The following is a 22,424-nucleotide window of genomic DNA, read 5'->3' as shown; positions in this document are numbered from 1 at the left end:
TGCCGATCGCGTACCCGACGTCACGGGCGATACAATATTCATGGGACATACACGCGGAAAGTTGATGTTGATTAACGAGCGGACTTGAAGTTAACGTAAACGTTATGTATGCGAGGTGACGTGCTTGTCACGTACCACAACACTCTGACATAGTACTTTTTGGCGTTTTATTATTATTTATAGCACGTTTTATTCACAACTTGTACGTGCTTTTCGCTCAAAACTTTAACGCTCTCGGAAGATCCAAAAATCTTTCCTATAACCAAGGAATTAAACTTCTCTCTTTTCAGAAGATAGAAAGAGATTTTTATCTGGAAGTAATGTTTATATATATATATATAAAGAATATTTCTTTTTTAAATTCTTTTTTGGGAACTCTTTTTACTGAAAAAATTGCAAAAGGTAATAAAGATGTATCAGATTGAATAGAGTAAAAATACGGCTACCTGCCATGGGTCGAATATGGTAGGTAAAATAATAGAGCACAATAGATCACATACACATACATATATATACACATAATGCTATTATGTTTGTGTTTCAAAAATTGAAAATTAGAAAGTTGAAACTGATACACATAAAAGACGTATTTTTTGCTCCAAAATTCACTAAACAGCAAAACATGCAGTTTTGTGAATTTTGAAGACAAAGAAATTGGAAGACAAAGGACTGCATATTTTGTCGGCGGACTCAAATTCACTAAACGGCAAAACATGCAGTTTAGTGAATTTGAGTCCGCCGACAAAACATGCAGTCCTTTGTCTTCCAGTTTCTTTCAAGATTTCCAAATTTTAAAAAATTTTCTGTATTAATTTTAACTTTAATATTAATATAATTACTAAATAACAATTTTCAATTATTAAAAGTAAACATTTCGTTTCTTTATTCTCTTGTTAAGATCTGACAAAGAACACAATTAGTAGGAAACCATAATTTATTGTACAAAGAAATATGCGTATACGTCAAAGGAAGAAAAATTACCGTCGTTTTTTCTGGGAATTAAAAAAAATCATCCTTCGTCAATCTTTCAACGTTTTCTTAGAATCTTTCAAACAAACAAGTTTTCTGCTAAATAAGTTTTCTATACACTGTATACACTTCTTTTGTGTGGGTGCTTTTTCCACCTTTTATATCAATTCTTTTAGAAAAGACTTCACAAATGCACTATAATCGTTGGTATTTCGACTCGTCGTGTCTACGTAAATACGAGTTATTATTACAAAGAAACTCCCTTTTTCTCAACAAACTAAACTCGATCCCTCTGAACTCTTAAAAGGCTTAGTTCTCTTTCGTGGCTCGTAGCAGCTACATCATCTCAACTGAATCCTCCTTGCAACTTTGGTCTCGCCAAGCGCCGTCGTCGTGGAAGCCTTATAGTCAAGCGAGAGGTCAGAGAGTATTTCTATTTATTTCGTTCTTTAAAAATATGTATTAACATCGCGTCGCGCGTGTGAACGGTGCACAAATCGACGCGTGATTCACTCTTCGCGGTACACTGACGGTCGTCTCGAAGTAAATACCTTAAAACCCGATTAAACGATTCGCCGTGACGCAAACCGTTGCTTACGTCACACTTAAATAATAATCATCAACGCCGTTTGTCGTCGCAGGGTAATAAAAGGTTTATGTGCTCGGCATACGGTATCAATTGCCAATGATAATTGAAGGCACGCGATTCGGGCATGTCAAGCACACAAGTCGTCGACGGACGTTGAAAATCTTTCTTTTAAGAGTTAGAGTCGAAGGTCTGGAACAAGGATCTTCCTATAAAACGTTTTAAAAGGTCAAATACTGCAAAACATAAAAATCTCGTGTACCGAATATCCATATCTTTTGAGAATGAGATTTGTCAACGAAAGGAATACTGATGATGAGCGATTTGCATCAAGTGACTGAGTAATAGTGCGCGATCTAACAATAAATCTTGATATTAAATCTAATTGGTTGAACTTCAGATTATTCATTGACGAAGTGGAAAAATGTACGTTTAAATGATCATAATTCATCGGTATTTCCGATACTTTGTTAATGTGCTTGATGAGTTTTCAGTTTATTAATAATGTATATAGTAACCAGTTTCCTTCTATTTTCAACTTTTGTTAAATAATGAAATTGCATACCTTACGCTTAAAGTTATTGATCGATCTTAAATTAATTATGGAAGAATGACGAGAATTTCATTGAGAAATTACAGTAATATAATATTATTATGTTACCGTATTATTAATGTCGTTTATAATGTATTGTTATGTTACTAAATTATTAATGTCGTTTGTGTTAATTTTAAATAATTCTATAAAATATACACCAAATTATTTTTCCGAGAGAGAAATGACTTTAACAAATTTTACGGATAAACTGTCACCGAGATTCGATTGATAGTTCACTTCAAGGATCAATAATCCTTTTAATGCTTTCTACTGTGCAAACATTAACGCGCCATGTGTCTCGCAGTGTAAGAAAATCCTATTTAACCCGTTGGCTGCCATAATAATCGCTAATGACCAACATTGTCCAAATATTTTAAAATACTTGTAAGAAATAAATACTAATACAAAATTTTGGATAACATAAATAGCTGGACAAGAAAGTAAAGTAAAAAGCGCGCTATATATTTATCACCGTCACATAAAGATAAACTTTAATTATATTACATAATATTTTATCATTATACGCGATAACGAAAGTCCTATGGCGCGCGCGATAAAATACGTAAAAGTCGCGAGCAACGCGTTAAATAATTCATTAGATTAATTTTTCCTCCTATAGAAGAGAAAATCCGGATTCCATAGAATTGTGTAAATGCATCTCAAATCCCGTAAATCCCGTAAATCTCGATAACATTATTCCGTTCCTCGTTAATTCGAACTTCGGTCGGCGATCCCCCGCGGCGAAAGTCAGGTGGGGAAATTCGATGAATTTCCGACAGCCGCTCGCGAACCGATCTTTAAGCATACGCGATTCGCCTTAGGATCGGGCTCCCACCTACCCGCGCCGACGAGATAGCGCACGTGCATACGTCGACACGACGAGGTAGACGCACGAGCGCCTGAGTACAAGTAGGAGTACTGACAATCGTGCGGCGGCTTCCTTTTATCAGTCAAGCCGAACCGCGCGCGACACGCGTACGGACACCTCCGTGCGCTCCGAAAATCTAACACGCGGGCACACCGGGGGCCCTTTCTTGTCACAGTGCGCGACACTTAACAACGCTGGAAATCCTAACGGAGTGCTCGAACTTGTGCTCGCGGGCGGCTTCACGTGAGTCTCGCGGAAGAACGCGCGTCAAACTTCCGGGCAGCGGGATATTCGCTCGCGAATCGGTAACGGGGCCGTCATCCAGACCGCTGGTACCGTCCTCAAAGTCAACGGAGTCTCTAGGAACGAGGGCTACATCGGTGAACTTCGACACGCTGGCGCAGATTCGATGTGAGCTTTCTACGTAAGTAACAAACCATCTGTATCTGGATAGTCTTTTTTTTTTTATCTGCAATTGGTTTAATCCCGAGAGCTTTGTTGTTTGAGTTATCACGAAGTCCGGACAATCAGATAGACGGTTGATCATTGATAAATATAATCGAGAAATTTTCATGTTTTAATGCTGGAAGGAAATAAACTTGACGCTTGCAAATGTACTCGAAAATCATTATCTGTACAGTAAAAACCGAACAAATGAATTATTTGCGATCACTTTGGTATATATAAAAAGAAATATCAGAGAAATTTCTATAAATTTGAAATAAATATAAGACGAGCTAAAGCTGCGTTTCACAATATTCACTGCCACTACTGAAAATCTCATAGTTTAGGTCACATACACTACAGATTTTCACTATAGATTTTTACTATAGATTTACGCTGTACAATTTGTGACGCTTTTAAAGTTCTAAAGTATCTGAATAAATACAAAAACTAAGAAATTAGTTGCGAAAATTCTTGAAAGCCAGTAAAGATAAAGGAAGTCTAACTTGCAAATTAATATTTGGAGCCTTTTCAAAATGCACATTGTAACTGTACTTTCTCTTGCAATAATGCACCTTGTCTATAATAATTAATATTAATGACTTCATGAAGGGACACGACAAAATGGAGAAGCTGCTCGTAAATTTCGAATAACGAATAATTTATGCATAAAATGCGCGTACGAAACGATTATCTCGCGAGATATCGCAATTTTCAGCGCGCAAATTATCTTGAACAAAGTCTAAAGTATAGAAAGATATTATTTATCTGTTTATGAATACTGTTTGTTCTCTTGCGAGAGAATGTTATCGAATAAAATTATAATATAGTGTCATATCATGAAAAGCATTTCTTCATTTGCCACGATAATAGTGTGAAGTGATTGATAAATATACGTATTCAATCGAAACGCCTGATATCTAGCGCAAAATGAAATCACTATTCACAATTATATTAGCATTAAATTTAATTCATATAATTATACGGAAGAAACAGTCGTAATTACATGTATAAAGTTATAATTACAAAAACACACATACATGTTGAAATAAATTATTAATGTAAAATTAGATCTATCAAGCTCAATTCGGTGAACATCAATTATTTAAGTTTGTAAATACAACAACGTAATAAGCAATCTATCAAAATTAAGTCAACGTTTATTTATTTCGCTTATTAAAATAAATGGCAGATACGCATAATACAAAAGGATATAAAGAGTTTTCCCAGATTAATAATACTACTTAATAGTATTAATTATCGTATTTTTTGGTTACCTATTATTTCTGCTGTTTATAATTCATTTCGTAATTTATATTTCATTTACAATTCACTTCGGTCGATCTAACTCGGACTTCTCCTCGATTTTTGCGAGGATCGAAAAACTGCAGACTAGTGCAGACCCTTTGTGGGCAGACGTAGCAAAAGGTGCACGCGTCCCTTTTCCGCGCACGCACGCGTAATTCAGTTCCCGCGACACGTGCGATCAGATTAAGTTGCGAACGCGAGAGAGAGCTTCGGTTGCCTTCATCACCCCAAACGTGCGATCAGATTAAGTCGCGACGCTCCCGCTGATTCTGCATATTGCGTTACACACGCGAAGTGTCAGGAGCACCGAGTCCGTCGCGCCGCGCCCGCGCCGGTCGGAGCAACGACTTGACCACTCACGGTTATCGCTATCAATTACCGGAGATATATACTATTAAGAAACATCAATGATTAAAAGAAAGGTTTGTTAAAGGAAAACTACTTCGGCTACTTCAGCCATCAACAAATATCGTCTGATATAAGCAATGATGCGTTTAGATTAGGTCGAGCGTTGCATAAAACGACTCCAACAATCTTTCTTTTGATATATGACGTGTATACGCAATTTCTTTAAGATTTTTGTATCTGGAGAAATAAATATTGCTGAAGTTAATATACGTACATTTTTTAAATCATAATAAAATTAATCGTGTGCGTTTAAATTTCCTGTTTGAGAATCGAAGTTCAAGGATCGTATAGACAAAGAAACTTTTGGATTTTCGATTAATGAATAATAAGTGTTATATTGTTATACTTACCAATCTTTACGCGTACGAATATATACACAGAACTTTTAAGGCATATAAAAGCAAAATATATATAATTTAGAAAAATTACTATTAAATCCCGATAATCAAAAATGTCGAATATTTATTTATTCTATCTTATCGCGTAGTGTGTGTGTGTGTCACACACACACACACACACACATTATTTACCTATACTCTTATTACAGGATTCTTAACTTAACGGCGTTCAAATTTCGTGTTTAATAGTTTCAACAGGTAGAAATATGCGATAAACCTGCGGTTATTTTTACGGACGACTCATAACTCATACGTGTGCAAGCACACGAGGTAAAACCGTTAGTCATGATTAGGTATCGATTGCTTCTGTCTGGCGGACGTTCTCGTTGGTTACGAATTACGCGTCCGGCGTCGGCAAATGATTAGGTTTATATTGAACTATCGATTTTATACGCTTGCGGAGAGTTGCGCGGCGAGCGAGCGCGGCGAGTTCTCGGGTTTCCGCGCTCTCGAAAAACGCGGATCGGATTCAAGCTCGAAAATCTCACGATGTCTATAATTCCGAACATTCCGAAGAAATACGCGTGCGAACGATGCGCTTGCGTAATCGCGGCGAGCCTCGAATTCCTGACCTCCGTTTCTCCTATCTTCGCACTTTTGCACCCCCGTTGTTAATCGGTTCTTTTTTTCTTATAAATCGCTAATACACGAGTTCTCGCGCGCAAATTAATTTGACTGTGATATGGCAAACAGTTTTCCAGATATCCTGAATAATATCTATAAATTGCGTATTTTCAGTTTTTGTAGGTCGAAGATCGCGGAAACAGGCCGATCCGACGTGAGATTGTCGCAGGTTGATCCTAAGATCAACCTCTGCCGAACGGACTATTACAGCACCGTAGGCCAGCAGCGAATTCGGTATGTATATATATATATATATATATACATACATATATATTGAGTTTCATTCTCTGTAATATGCATGAAGAAAAGGAATCGCACCGAGAAATCTTTGGAGAACTTCAAAATTTAACCGCATAAAATCACGCGTTGTTTCACTTCTTTTTTGCGATTATAAACATTACAAATTGGACCGTGATCTTTGCACGTCGTAACACTTGTTTTCTTATTCTAATACATCGATAAATATAGAGTTTCTTTAAATGTATCTTTTTTAGACTTTAAATATGACTTCTATTCACGCGATCGAGTTAATTTTCATGTTTCCTGGTTTCGCAGTTTTACATATTTATCGAAGGCAAATGAAATGACAAGTGGACACTTGCGATAAAAAAAAGAGATAGAAGTCTTAAAGTCTAAAAAAGATACATTTAAAGGAACTCTATTTATCGATGTATTAGAATAAGAAAACAAGTGTTACGACGTGCAAATATCACGGTCCAATCTGTAATTTTTATAATATGCAGTTTTATATTTGTAATACAGTTTTAACTCTATAATTGTAAATTATTACATATACAATGCATTAATTTCCATCAATGTTATAATCAATTATCATAATCCGTCAAAGCTCTACTACATTATTATAATTTGTTAACTACGTCAATTTTCAAGTTTTATTATAACTTAATAATAATTAAATTACCTGCCTTTTCGGAAACCGTTACGTTTCTCTGTTTGTACGATTTGTTCCAAACATTAAATCTGGGATATATCGCGAAGATCTCGAATAAAGATCGGAATGAGGCATCGCATCCGCTTAATTGAATCCTTGTCTTTCAGATATGGTCGCTTTTCGGGACTCGGAGATTGATCCGACGTCGAAGAACGGCACTGGTCTCACGTCAAAAGACAGCAACGGGAACAACGATGACAGGGCGAACAACATTGAAAGAGTCAGGGACCAAGCTTTCACTATACGCACAACGAACGGTATGGACAACTATGCGCTGACGTTCGACAATATCGACAACATCGAGAAGATGAATGACAAGAAGCTGAGCGTGGACATCAACCCGGAGCCTGTCTTCGTGAAGAAAGTCGCCGGTAAGAAAAGTCGCGTGATCAACGCGGTCGAACTCGCGAGTGTGCGCGCACCCGAACGTCGCGCGCGTGACCACGTTTATTTGATTAAATGATTAAATGCTAATTCCGAAAGTCTTGCGCGACATTAACTAGGAAAGATAAAAAAAACTGTTGAAAGGTGTGCATAGCAAGTGTTCGGCTTAAACGTCGTAAATCGTTGCTCAGAGTACCATAAATATCTTACGGTACATAAATTCTTACGTCAATAATGGTATCGATCGGTTTCGATCGCCGCGAACAAAGATAAAGACTGCATCCGCGTTCGCGGCATTAAAGTTCGAATTTATTTGAATAATAGATTTACACAGAGTTTCGATTTCTCATGAGGCGTGCGCTCGAAGCTTTTCATTCCGCGCGAAAAGTACGATTAGCGACGAAAAACCAAGGAACAAGTTCGGAAAAGTAAATATTATTGAAGCAATACAACCTAATGCGGATTTCGTTGTAAAGCTGGATGCACAATGCTAAAGCGATAGCGATAGCGACAAAATTACCGACAAAGGGCTTTCAATAACATTGTGCAAAGGCGGACAATTTCGTGTACTTGAAACTTGATATTTACTTATCAACTCCTACGTGGTAATTTCCTCGTTATCGTTACTTTTTATCTTCTAGTTGTTCGTAGCGTAAATTATTTTAGCAATTAAAAATGTTTAGTCACCAAATAGGTTGTAACCTTCGACTAAAAATAATAGTTAGATATATTCAGACGCGCCAGCGTGAAAATTACATGAATGTTGCGCGTATTTATCTAACACGACAAACTTTCGTAGCAAATAATAGTGGAATAGTATAGATATGTCGCAGGAATTTTGAGTAATTTTTTTTTGCAAAATACTTAAAGAATTCATTAAAAAACCGGGATATTACAAAATGAATAAAGATTACACAATCTTACTAGTGATTGTGAAAAATCCTAGGTTCTGTCAATGAAATTGTGAGTTGAAATTTTTATTAATTTATATTTACAAATTATATTTATATATTTATAATTTTTATTTATTTCACAATATCCCAGTTTTTTGTAAATTCCTTAGCAATTTTGCAAGAAAAAAATAAATTACACGAAATCCCTGCGACATATCTACGAAAGAATTTTCTCAATAAAAATTTACGCTATAATATTGCCATTTGATAAAGCGAAATTTACGCGGTGCCATTTAGAGCCAGACAAATTCCGACAGCACAATCGACGGACGGCATCATTGCTCGTTTGTATCGCTTCGCATCACGAAACTCATGTTTACCTCGCACCTACAGGAAGCGAACGAACTAAATCGTCATCGCGATGTGACAAATCACTCGCGAGTATGGTGGGAAAAAAAATTGCGCCGCATAATGGTGATTACAACGATTACAACGCGAAGTAACTCACCGATGATTTTTATGACCGTCGCACGACCGTCGTAATTCCGGGTACCATAAACTTGCGCCAGTTTATAATGTCGACGCGGACAGAAGCATCGTTCAGTAATCCCTCGCGCCGTTTACGTATATGCCTTTGCGGAGCGCGAGTTTATTGTTTACACGAGAATGACGACGCGCGGAAATGTTGACGGTCACCAGGGGACCGATCGTCAGTGAGCCTTCTTTCTCTCTTTAAATCTCATGTAAAATCAACTCAAGAACGGGGTCTTAATTACACGAGTTAATTACAGTTCAGAAAAGAGTTATACGATGTCAGCTTATAAATCCTCATTTTTAGAGAAACAAATATACAAACGACTCCTAATTCTTGTAGCCGGTAATTACCGTGCCCGAACGAAGCGACAAATTACTTGATCGTATCTCTCAATTTTAGCACGATCATTACTTAGGATACTCATTGCGAACTGTCCATTGAGCGGGATTTTACTTAACATGTAACCGATGCGTCGACAGCCGGCTTGAAGACATCCGGCGGTGACAAGGTGGACAAGAAAGACACGCCCGGCGGAGTAAACGGGAATGGATCTCTCTCCAGCGGCAGTTCCATTGTCACAATTTCGTCGAACGCCGTCTTGGATCCCGATGAGGAAGGATCCAAACGTCGTAAGGATCCAAACGTTCCGACCCACGGCGGAAAGGACATTAGAAATGAAAAATGGTACCACACGCTCATGCAAGTATCGATACCCTTCTTCATCGCTGGTATGGGTACCATCGGCGCCGGTCGTGTCCTCACCACCGCGAAGGTAAGGACCTCTCTCCAAAAAAGACGCCACATTGGCCGGTATTCATAGTCTTCAAGATCGTCTTAAGTAATATCTTAAGACGCTAATACGGCTCTGTGATTGGTTCGGTGACATCTTAAGATTGAATTTAAGACGGTCTTAAATAACTATGAGTACCGGCCATTGCGGAGGAAGAACTCGGATATCACAATCCAATCGTCCATTCTTATTTCTTCCTCCTTTTCATTTATTTCCCGCATTACCTTTTTAAAGAGGTGTTGAAACTTGGATATCACAATCGTCCCTCCCCCCCTCATTCTCATTTCTTTCACCTTTTCATCTTTTTCCTGCGTTATCCTTTCATAGAGGTATTTGTTCCGAGATAGAAGAATGATCTACTTGTACTGTTATCAAAAACGGTGTCGAAATTGATGCGCTCTTCAATATTTTCCGATACATTTTATCGATCGTATGACGTTACGATACACACGGTGTCGTTTTTAACACTCGCGCGATTACATAAACACTTTGAATGCCGTTCACATTTTTAATACCGCGACCTCATGTAGATTCCAAACGGAGATTACAGGTGCATTTCATTGAGGAATTTATCCGCAATCATTCGATTAGCTGAGAACAAAATAATCAAGTCTTATCGCGGGTTCACGTATAATAGCTTGAAGCATCCTGAAACGAGCGGTTACGATGAGTCAACTCATCAACAATACGTGTATCATGATAAGAATAAGCAACGCATATTAATTGTATGCCGAGCATCTTAAACGCTTGCATTTCTAAATTACCTCTTTCTTAATGCAAACTAAACCACTGCCGTTTTTGTCATACTTTATAGTCGACAAGTTTTTCCTGTGAAGAGATGATCATTTTTTTTAGATTCTACGCGTCAAGAGGCAAAATATTAAAGGTATTATGTACTTATATAACAAAAGAGAAAAAATTTTTTATTGATTAAAAATTGAAAATGTAATAATAATAGATAATAATTACACCAAATAAGTAACTCTTCGCCAGTAAATAATTAACCTAATTAACAGTAAAGACTTTTTTAATCGAGCTAACTGGCTAATAATAATTACGTAGGGCATATAAAAAAAAACGGTGGATTTGACCTGCAGATCGTAGTTCGCCAAGATATCATATCTAAAAAATATAGTAAATAATAAAATAGAACCAATCAGCATAATAATGATAATTAAGTAAAATTAACAATAAATAAATAACCATCTGTATAATCTTATTATGATACATGTATATCAACGCGCCCAGCATTCTTCGATCTATTCTTCGTTTTTACATGGCAATTAAAATAATGATAAATTTACCTCGTATAAAATATCGTTTCACACACACTATATTCTAATCTCGACGTATTCGATTTCAGAACATGCCCGCTTTCGTAGAAGTCCCCCAACTGCTGATCCTGACGACGTCGCTGCAGGGTTTAAAGGGTAATCTCGATATGTGTCTGGCGTCGCGGCTGAGCACCCAAGCGAATTTAGGTAACATGAACAGTCGGCGGGAGATCGTCAAGATGATCGTCGGGAACATTGCCCTGGTGCAGATCCAGGCAATCGTCGCGGCCGTCTGCCTGTCGTTGTTCGGCATGGGGGTAGGCGGGATCAACGGGAACGGCTTCGAGTGGAATCACGCGTTGATGCTGGCGGTCTCGTGCATGTGCACGGCGACCAGTTCCTGCTTTATCTTGGGTGAGCCATCCTCTCGTCGGCCGGCATGCTCATTAAGCCGATTAACGCATACCTTTTACGCGCTAATCTCCCACGAATCGACACTTCTTTGAAGCGTAACTATCCGTCGTTTATTGCTGAATGCTAATTCAGCATTAGCAACGACTGCTATCGCTGCTTGCGACTCCAGTCGTGCATTATATTAATAGACATTATCTCCTTTAGCCACGTTAGCAGATCATAAATGATACATGCTCGATAGTAGATAATGCTTTTCTTATATGCACGCGTTTCCTTTATCTACATTTTTTTTTACCGGGGATCTTTTTTTGCCGTTGCTGAAACTTTTTCGCTAGAACGCTCTCGATGAAAATATTACACGCATTTTGCATACATGCATTATCGCGTTCTGAATTCTTGATTTATGTTACCCATTGTCAATATTTCACATTTCATTCTTCTGTTTGCAATATTCTAATAAAGCCTGAAATGATTATTGATTAAAATATATATATAACATGTATCTATAATCATTTCTAGTATACGAAATGGGTCTCATATTTCATTAGCATGCAGATCGTCAGATTATTTAATCGTGTTATCGATCATGTAATCATTAAATATATTATTATTATAACAAATAGTTTCGTTAATCTATTGAAAGAACAGTTTATTATAATTATCTTTCCTCCTCTCTCTCTCTTTCTTTATATAATACTAGCTGATGACCCGGCGAACTTCGTACCGCCTAACCTCCCTCCCTCCCTCCCTCCCTCCCGCTCTCTTTCTCCTGCTTTCTCTCCCTCTCCCTCTGCCTCTCTCTCTCTCTCTCTCTCTCTCTCTCTCTCTCTCTCTCTCTCTCTCTCTCTCTCTCTCTCTCTCTCTCTCTCTTCTCTCTCTCTCTATTTTTTCTCTCTCTCCCTCTCCCTCTGCCTCTCTCTCTCTCTCTCTCTCTCTCTCTCTCTTTCTCCTCCCCCCTCTTCTTCCCTATTTTCCGAAAAATTGAAGAAATTAGAAAAACCGGTTTCCAGAATATCGGTAACGAAAAACTATAGCACCCCCCGGGAAATTGTACCCCTACTTCATATACAATACTTTCAAAATCTGTCCAGCCGTTTTTGAATTATAAATGGTGTAACTAACCCGACTTTGTTTTATATAGATTATTAATATTTGTTGCAAACTAAAATTTTAAAACTAGAGAATGCTTTTCATTTTATTATATTCTTTTTGTTCCTTCATCTTTCTAACTCCCAAACTGTTCAATTTGACATTTAGTATAATATGCATCCTTCTTTAAATTATTCTTTATTACGTAGTACGTACTTTAATAGGCGGAATTTTAAATTGTCGGCAAAATTATCTCTTCTCCATAGACTTCGTCTTGATCGCTGTGATCATGATATCCTATCGATTCAAGATGAACCCGGATAATCTGGCGACTCCGTTGGCCGCGTCTATCGGCGACGTCGTGTCCATCAGTATTCTCTCCTTCGTCGCATCGGAATTTTACAGTAGGCTGATATACAACCAAGAATGGGTGCTGTACGTCGTTATCGGATTGTTTATAGTGGTTCTTCTGCCGATTTGGATCTTAATCGTGCTGAAGAACAAGTATACAAGGACCGTATTGAGGTCCGGTTGGGTTCCCATTCTGTCCGCCCTCCTGATCAGTGGGTTAGTAGTCAAAATAATATTTTGAGCTTTACAGTTTTCCGAGGAATTTTATCCGAGTTGTTTGTTCACGAATATTTGAGTCAATCTCTTTCTTACGCAATTATGTTATTAATATATTATTAATTTCTGTTTTTTTAATTTTTTTAACTCACCACATGTCGACCAATTAATTATAATTTGAGAATTTTATCGCATAATTGTATTTTCAGTTTATTCATTTATTTCTGTTCTTATTTTTAGCGGAGGCGGATTAGTACTTGAGAGATCGATCGACTCTTTTAAAGGATCCGAAGTCTTTCAACCGGTAATTAACGGAATTGGCGGCAACTTGGTATCGGTGCAAGCGTCTCGAATGTCAACCATGTTGCACCAGTCTGCTATTATGGGAATTCTGCCGTCGTACGGCAAAATTTGGGTGTTTCCGTGGACCGCGCTCTTAGTAGGAAGTACGTATAATTCCACTTTTAATTTAATTGTCTCACAATTAGACATATCTGTAATCTGGTAATCCCGTATCTAATAAATTACAATAAATTTTCTCATCTTGTCTACGTACATTGATTTTTCTCGTTTAGCTGTAGTAAAAAGATCAGCAAAGGATCAGGTAATAAATATTTTAGGCTTTGCGGATGGGAGACAAAATCGAGGATATTGTGTAATACTTATGTAACAAAAGAAAACTAAATTTTAACTGATGTGATTTATAACATAATAATAATTATTATTATTATATATTAGAGAGCCGTAATTTGCCGATTTCTAGATTTCTAGGGAAAAAACACATTTTAATACTAGAATATACTCAATATCTAGAGATCTTCTTTCTTTACAAACAGCGCCGTATGCCAAGACCGCGAGGTTGCTCCTCTCTATGGCGGTCCCTGGTCAATTGGTCTTCGTCTTCATCGCCAACGCTTTAAACCCAGGCGATTGCAAGTTACACGCCTACTTCGTAATCTCTTATCTAGTTGTTTCCTTAATACAAGTAAGTCCACGAAATTACAAATTATCCTGCTTTGATTTTGAACCGCGAAACAAGCCATAACGAAAATTTTCTTTTCTCCAGGTGATTATTCTGTTGTACGTCGCGCACATAATTATCCACGCGATGTGGAGGTTCAAAATCGATCCCGACAACTCGGCGATCCCCTACTTGACGGCACTAGGTGATCTGAGCGGATCGCTACTTCTGGCGGCAGCTTTTGCCGTTATATACGCGATAAACCAACCATACTGCTTCGACTAAGCGAAACGGAAATCTGAGATAGAATTACAATCATCGCACGCATACAATCACACACATATAGCGTGGAGAACTTTTAACAATTTCTGATTTTCTTATTACGGGATAAGAGAATTGGGTGCTTCGCGCTGTCAAAACAATTTGAACGTCTTGCTTCGTGGCGTTAGTTGCTTTCCATTTACATCAAAACTCAGATAATTCTCACTTGTGACGTCATAACTCAGTTAAATGCACGTTCTTTTCGCATACTGGTGAGTGAGATTCAACTGAGTTTTTATTCACAGTCGAGACCACGTGCTTTAACGAATCGAATAAACTCACATTAAAAGTGAGGCTATGGACCTGTATTATTATGCGATAACTTTACCATAAATAGGTAAATACAAAATGACATATCTTACATGAGTATAAAATACTCACTGTAATAACTGAGTGACTCAGATCACTTGAGTGTAAATGGAAAGCAACTATTATACATATAACTCGAAGTGACTCGCGAAACCGAACGAGACACGTCGACAAAAATAATACCAAGAAGCGAGACATAATGAGGAAAATACTCAGATCACACATACATACACACATTTGTTAACTATAATTTTAAAAGATAGTTGTTAGTTTCTGCAAACGTGTGACCGGCTGTGAACTACAAGTGTGATGATTACAAAGCAGCATGATGATTAGCAGTTCTAGCACGTATTTCACGTTTCTTTTTTCCACCAAACGTATCACGAACCATTGACAAATAAATAGGAGCCTAGTCAGTTTAGTAGCAAACAATACGTATGTTCGAAAGGTATCTGAAAGATGTTTTAATTTGTAAAAATTCCATCAGTCGCCCGCGAGACGTCTTTCAGCGTTTTTTTAGAAGACTTGTAAATAGCTGCATCGTCTTGACGAAGAATACTCGTCGCGACACGAAATGAGCTAATGGCATCGCGACGTGTTCGAACTTGCGATAGTGTGTTTTAACTTATAGCAATCATTGTTTATAAAACCGTGGCCGTGAAGAAACAGAGCCACAAGAAAAGCGAGCGAGCCGAATGTCAGGAATTCCTGTATTATTATTTTTTTTTTCATCTTGAAAGTTGCAAGACACCCAAAGCGTTCATCCTAAGAAAACGTACCACGGCGAATGGGATCACCATTTAATTGCGCAATCGTACAATTACGGCGCAATTGCAACTCAACTAAAGCAGCGACATTTCAGCTACATATTATTAAAGCAAACGTTGTCGCTCTCCGCCGCAGCCTTACGCGCATACACCTTATTTAATTACGCAACGCGGTCTCCGGGACACGCCTTACGTAATACTCAGACAATGCCAAGTAATTAACCTGTGTCGATTATTTCTCTTTGAAGATACTAAGGAATTCGCATTTCGAGCGTCCACACACAGCACGTTGAATTGTGGTGAAAATGCTTCACACCACTGACAGAATTTTTATTAAAATTATACTTTGATATTTCGAAATTCATTAAGAATTTAATAGCCTAAAATTTATTACGGAGATTTAACATAGTATTAACAAACTTGTTATAGAAGCATAGTGCAGCTAGAGTGCAACGTTTCAAAATTTGTACAAAAACTCAAATCGCTCACGAAGAATTGTTCGAACCATTTATAAAAATTTTTAATAATAAATTATTTTGAAATGCAATTGTATTTGTATCTGAAATATTTAAATATTTTTTTACTGTATATATTTTATTTGTGTTTTAGATTATTTTAGTTATTGCAACATTTAATTATGAAAATTAACATTTACACTAATTAGTATTAATCTTACATTAGCATGATAGATATTCGAAATTATAATCTAAAAGGATAAAGCTCAGAATAATTTTAGACAAGAAAACAATATAAATAAGCTGAATCCATTAGTCTTAATAATAATTTACATCAAGAGACACGGTAGTGTCTCGCGTCAAGTATACGCGCCGAAGCGAGACCGCACCGTGACTCTTTTACGCGACGCGACGAGTTGCGAGTACCCGAACTTCCTCGATGTCGATAATGTCAACATTTCTAATCCTGTTTTCTATGTTATATATATCTATATCTGTCCTTGTCTAACGAAAGGCATCTGTCCTTGTTCGATTGCTGCGCCATCTCTCGCTACACGCAATACTGCTTACCTATCAACCTGAATGTGCTTTTGCACATATAAAAGTTAAATACAATAAACTTTTTTTTTAGGCTTTCAATCTTAGTTCTAATTGCACGATATTGTTCTTAAATGTTTTCCCTAGGGCGTATCTTATTTTGTATATATATAAACTGCAGTATTTTTGTATTAAGCAAATATTGTCGTCAGTGAGGGCCGGTATCACAGTCTCCGATTAACGTGATTCTCCCTAGATTCTCCGATTAAACTCACTCTTCGTCTCTTTCTAGAAGGATAGTTAGAAAGAGATGCAGAGTGAGTTTAATCGGAGAATCACGTTAATCGGAGACTGTGATACCGGCCCTGACAGCTTTATATATGTGCTCAAAGATTTAATTTTTTTTTGTTTTTGATGTAAAATCGATCAGACTGTGACCTACATTTTTGTGCGTACTTTTAATTCTGTAAAAAAATTTTGCAAACTTAACTCTATTTCATTATATAATATTTTAAATTGATCTCTCTTCGGTCGAATTATCATTTATTAAATCAGAAGTTCCTGTTGTGAGGCGAAAGTTAAGGTGGCCTAAAATTGCAACACCGAGCTGTCATTACAAGATTCGGTAATTGCAACATATCCTTTAGGTAACATTTCGGGCATCACCAAGTCAAGTCGCACGGCTACTGACCGACGCAACCCGATCCCGGAAACAAAAGCGCTGACAGCTGCTGGGTGTCGACACCAACTCGGAAGCTATCTGAATTGGCAATAAGGCAATAATCTCGGGCGCGATAAAAAGCTCGCCCCTTCAATCAGCGGCGGGCAGTCTAAATCGAAATGCGTACCGCGACCTGTGCGTGAATACTACTCGCGACCTACTCGCAAGTCAGGGTACTTGAATTAACTGAAACAAGTGTAACTACGAATTATCTTTATATTAAAAAGCAAGTGCAAAGAAATCTCGCGAGTGTTGACCTTCTCCTCTCTGCGGATTGACGGACCTCGGTGCCGGCCTTATTGAGCTCTATTTTACGACATGGCACGACATTCTTAAGTTAAATGTTTAAAAGACTTTGTTTAATTTTTGTCATTACTTTCGAATGTTATACATTAGAAAAAATACAAATAATTGTAAAAATATCCTCACAATGACAAGAAGACTACCGACGTAACATGTTAATATATATTTTTACATATTACATATTACATTAATATCCGCAATTTTTTTATATGTCTTTAATTAAAATTTACATCTATTATCTCATGTTGCAGTTTTGTAAATCAAATAATTAAAATTTCTTTTAAAACAGATCATTAAAAAAACCACATTATTTTATTCATTTGCAGCAACCTTAAATAAAGTTAGCCAGGGGGAAGCTATTGCGCAAGAGAAAAAGATAAAAAGCTCTGAGCAATCGCTTCTTTCATGAAAATCTTTGCGGCGACGTCAGTGTTCGCTATATATGAATTAGCTCAAAATCAAGACATACCATGTTTTGTTAACATTTGGTCGATTTCCTTGAACTTTGTCCTGTAAGGAAATCGACGAAACGTTAACAAGACATGGTAATCTCATCTATGACGCTGTAAATGAAATGACTTATCTTCACAAAGTAATAAATGGCAATAAGTATTACATTAAGTAACAAAGATATTTCGTTATTAATATGTAAGTTTAAATAAATTGCTTGTATTTTTTTGTAAAAAATATATCTTTATACTTTTCTTTTACACATCCAGAGACTCTGAGGAAATATTCACTTATTCCAATGTTGAATCGCGTGAGCACCAAGGAAATCAATCGGCACGCGGATGTTTAATGTCGGCACCAAAGAAATCAATCTGCCGACAATGAACATTCGCATATCGAAGGAGATTCCGATTTTTATCACCGGTGCTTGGGCTGCATCGAGATCCGTCATTATATCCGGACCCGGATAAATTTGATCCTGAACGATTTAGCGCCGGTATAAAAATAGGAATAAAAAGAAACGTAGAAAATACTCACGACAACAATAAAGGTCCCATTTAATTCGATAAATGCCATAGTGAATCTGTAATAAGGTTTTTAGGTTCACGATGGTACTTTCGAAAATTAATCGGAAGATCGTGAAAAAATAAAAAGTTGTGATAAAGAAATATTCCGAGGCGAGAGTTAGCTATGATTTCGCATCGTCCGAAATCTTCGAAAAATCGTCAAAGTTATCCGGATAATATATTTGGAAGGTTGTTGAAGGTATTCTAGAAATAGAAATTGTGTGCTACCCCGCTTGGAATCCATTAAATAACCCCTGCTTTTTTTCCCTTTCATGCACGCATTCCCGCCGACATTCTTATTGCTCAAAACTAGAAATTTTTAACGGACGACAGACAATAAGCGCCGATACATTTAGCTTGGAAACTCATCAAGTCACTTGCCTTTTGTATCTATTTCTTCCTCTTAGCCGTATGTGAATCTCTAGTTGATTATATCCCTTCATAATTTTCACGCATGTGAGATTTAGAGATTATACATTTCGCCAAGAAGAAAGTATTATTATTTAGTTTCTCTCGTATTATTTATTTATTATAAGATTTAATAAATGGAAGAGGTGGGGAGACGTTCCCGAAATTAATGCTTTATAAAATTTAATTAAAAATGTTTTATTGTGCGGAGCATACATTACCTTTGTCGAATTAGCGAGGCGATCCTAAGTTCTAATAATTTAATCTACCGATCGATTATACGATTCGTTACACCTTGGAAAATGGATATAAGAAATATATATAATCGTGTGTGTTTATCACCGTGTATATATCTGTATATATATGCATTCATATATAAAAAATTTCTTCTCTCCTTTTTCTCTCGTCGTTGTGACTATAGAATGGGCTCTCAACTCTCAAAAACGAAAATATTACAAATCGACTAGATACTAATATAATGTTGCTTCCTCTTAAAATAAATGCGTTCTCTCGCTCGATCAAAATATAATATATATATACTATATGTGTATATGTATAATATATAGATATGCGCTTTCTCTATGCGTGTTCTCGTCTTTGTAGTAAAAATATTTTTTGGGCTTTATCTTTGGACGATCTTCGTTAGTCTACGGTTAAAAAATAACGACTTTGCGATAAAGTTCGGGCTTTGGGTTTCCTATCGTGTATACCTAATTGCACGGGTCTGCATAAAGAAAATTTCAGGATGGATAAAAATGGCAAAATGTTTCTCAATTATTAGTATAAATTCATATAATAAATTATTATTATTATAAAAATTATTATTAATACAATTATAAGATAATATTTAATATTATTAACAATCGGATGTAAAAAAGTAAGTTTATTGCTGTTATTCTACCTAGATTATATTTAATAAGAGATCCGACAAAGAATTAGACAAAAGATTTGACCGTTCTTTTGCCACTTTTAGTTATCCTTGCATTTCTCTCGGACGAAGTCAGATTTTTATATTTCTATGACGTATCACTCGGCCATTAGAGATAAATATCTGTCGTACAATTGATACACGATCGATTCCGTTCGCTTCGTTGATTCTGCATAAAGCTACGTTAATAAACGTACGTCACTTTGTTCGTCATTAACTGTACAAAAATTTCGCGGAACATTTTTGTTCGCTTTATAAAAATAAATCGTCTGTTAATTGCTAACTGGAGGACTTCGTTGCGTTGTATTCGGTAAGTTCCGTTTTATAAATAGCCGAATTTTGCTCAGCACGTTTAATTCGTCTATTTTCCATATTCATATATGTATAAGTAAACGTGAGAAAATGCGATTCAATCGAAAGCTTCAATGATTCTCCGTTACATCGATGTCTCTAATAGATAACGTTAGACGATGATTATGAGTTTATCGATAAATATTAATGTTTAATATAGCGGGCACCGGCACCGAGTAAATCGGTCGTTCAATTAACACATTCACCGCCAAGCGTAATTTTAGCTGCAACTCACAGAAAAGATTTCTAGATACAATACTATTAGGATCGAAATAGGACCAATATTTAGTATTGAAAAAAGAATATTTTAATCTTAGAGGAATTCTTAAATTAGACTTCTAGAAAGAAGAATATTTTAATCTTAAATAGAGGAATTCTTAAATCTAGAATAAAATAATCTTGATGCTATCCTTCTAATTTCCTCAGAATTATTCTAGATTTAAGAAATCCTCTATTTAAGATTAAAATATTCTTCTTTCAATATTAAATATTGATTGTGTGTGGCCCTATTTCGATCCTAATAGTATTGTATCTAGAAATTTTTTCTATGGCTTTCCGTTCACGCCAATTGGATTATTTTATATATATTTTTATATATTTTATATCGAAAAAAATAATAAAATACTCAGTTTATTAAATTGCACCTAAAATATAATATAATATATTTATTCGACTGTCGCTCATGATAAAACGTAAACGGAAAGCTAAATGTTGGTCACCAGTGACCATCGTGGAAGTAAACGTGTTTTGATTCGACAGTGTTCGCTTCACCGTTTGATTATGTCAATTGAAAGTGAGACTTTGCTTCCTCGCTCTCTTTTGTGATATATCAAAAGAGCATCGTCAGTTTTTCATCATCCCTATATACTATATATCGAGAAAATATAACGGAAATCGTGATTGTAAGGGCTCAGACACAATAAGAAAAATAAGGAATAAGGCATGTTGCATCTCACTTTAATGTATGTGTACTGAATTGAGATGCGACATTCCTTTATTCCTTATTCCTTTATCTTATTCCTTATTTTTGTTATTGTGTCTGAGCCCTAAGCGCGTTTTGTTTTTCTGACTCAAGATCCTTATATTGGATATATATGAACGTGAGTCAGTGAATCTCTTCATAATTTTGTCAAAACTTACCGCAGTCGCAAATACGCGCAAATAACTTTATCATCCCGCCCTTAAATCTAATCTTAAAGTCGTGAGACAAACGTAAATTCACATTTTTCAGCTGCATTTCCTCAACGCATTTGCTGCATTTAACGTAGAATATACAATAAAACTATGTGGAAAAGTAATTTGGCCCGATTTTCGTCACTAAAACAACACAAAAAAGAAAGTTATGGAAAATGTCTGCTAGAAAGCATAAATTTCCGTTTTTTAATACATATATTCAATCATTAAATTAATAAATTATTTTAAACACTTATTAAAAAATTTGACGTTTTTAATCGTTCTAATTGTATAAAATTTTGCATACGCAATTTTATCTCGTTTTCAATGAAAAGATATACAAAAGCTAGAGGCAAAATATTAAAGTTTGAGATACAAGTTTGACGCAATTCGTCTCACGAACTCTTAAGAGAACAAAGTAAATCGTACCACAGTCTGTCTCGATCTTTCGCGTATTATTGCCAGCAATAATTATTGATATTGCTATATGGATTTTTTGTAGGAGAACGAAAGATCGGATTCCATAAAACTTTAGCAAACGGAAAAATCCTTCGTCGTTGCGACGTTCTTTAGACGAATTCACGTGACGGGTTGCCTCGGGACGGAAGGATTAACCGTCGCCAGGCTCAAGGTTTCTTTCTTCTTCTTGTTTACGCGACGTCCCACGTGTAAAACAACATCCCCGGCCTTTACGGACTTGAATTCGGCGATCGCCTCGGCGTGGGTCATACCGTGAAGAGGTTTCGAATTTATTGACAAAATTTCGTCCCCTGCGAAGATACAGCAAATTTTGTGAAATACATATCTTAATTGGAAATATAATGATATAACAATAAATATTATAATACAATAATAAAAACTATTGCAGAGCAATCTTTAACGATTATCACACAAGCGTAATCCTTTAACAAGTAATTTTGAAATATATTTAGGGGAGAGTGGGGTAATTGTGAACACGGGGTAAACGCAAACGATTACTATTGATGTAAATTAGAATAGTGATATTCTCTTACTTCTCGCACCCAGCGATAGTCCGATATACGCTCAGTGTGGTACGCGAGTACGAGAAGTCGGAA

General features: G+C 36.5%; 2 protein-coding genes across 6 annotated transcripts in view; one reads left to right on the top strand and one right to left on the bottom strand.

The window, feature by feature from the left end:
• Window positions 1-1,218: 1,218 nt before the first annotated feature.
• LOC143901408 (solute carrier family 41 member 3) lies at window positions 1,219-16,550 on the top strand. 4 transcript variants are annotated; one of them, XM_077413714.1, is made up of 10 exons: window positions 1,219-1,388; window positions 3,194-3,442; window positions 6,315-6,434; window positions 7,260-7,523; window positions 9,444-9,736; window positions 11,118-11,442; window positions 12,798-13,098; window positions 13,339-13,544; window positions 13,935-14,083; window positions 14,165-16,550. In XM_077413714.1, exons 4-10 carry the CDS (start codon window positions 7,262-7,264, stop codon window positions 14,342-14,344), a joined length of 1,716 nt encoding a protein of 571 aa, XP_077269840.1. In that variant the 5' UTR covers window positions 1,219-1,388; window positions 3,194-3,442; window positions 6,315-6,434; window positions 7,260-7,261; the 3' UTR covers window positions 14,345-16,550. The 4 variants fall into 4 exon arrangements, with proteins under 4 accessions (XP_077269840.1, XP_077269839.1, XP_077269842.1 ...); XM_077413713.1 differs by lacking the exon at window positions 1,219-1,388 and having other exon boundaries at window positions 2,979-3,442; XM_077413716.1 differs by lacking the exons at window positions 1,219-1,388; window positions 3,194-3,442 and adding an exon at window positions 5,918-5,942.
• A 2,528-nt stretch (window positions 16,551-19,078) lies between these two features.
• The window catches only part of LOC143901403 (uncharacterized), a 34,788-nt gene continuing 31,442 nt past the window's right edge, over window positions 19,079-22,424 (bottom strand). For both annotated transcript variants that reach the window (XM_077413693.1, XM_077413694.1), the window contains one exon: window positions 19,079-22,118. In XM_077413693.1, the coding sequence (XP_077269819.1) occupies window positions 21,928-22,118 (191 nt within the window). In that variant the 3' untranslated portion in view covers window positions 19,079-21,927. The remainder of the gene's footprint in view (window positions 22,119-22,424) is intronic.

Source organism: Temnothorax americanus, unplaced genomic scaffold (assembly GCF_048541705.1).
Source record: "Temnothorax americanus isolate GAGA-0224 unplaced genomic scaffold, ASM4854170v1 Scaffold33, whole genome shotgun sequence".
Classification (NCBI taxonomy): domain Eukaryota; kingdom Metazoa; phylum Arthropoda; class Insecta; order Hymenoptera; family Formicidae; genus Temnothorax; species Temnothorax americanus.
This window is presented reverse-complemented; position numbering and strand designations above follow the sequence as displayed.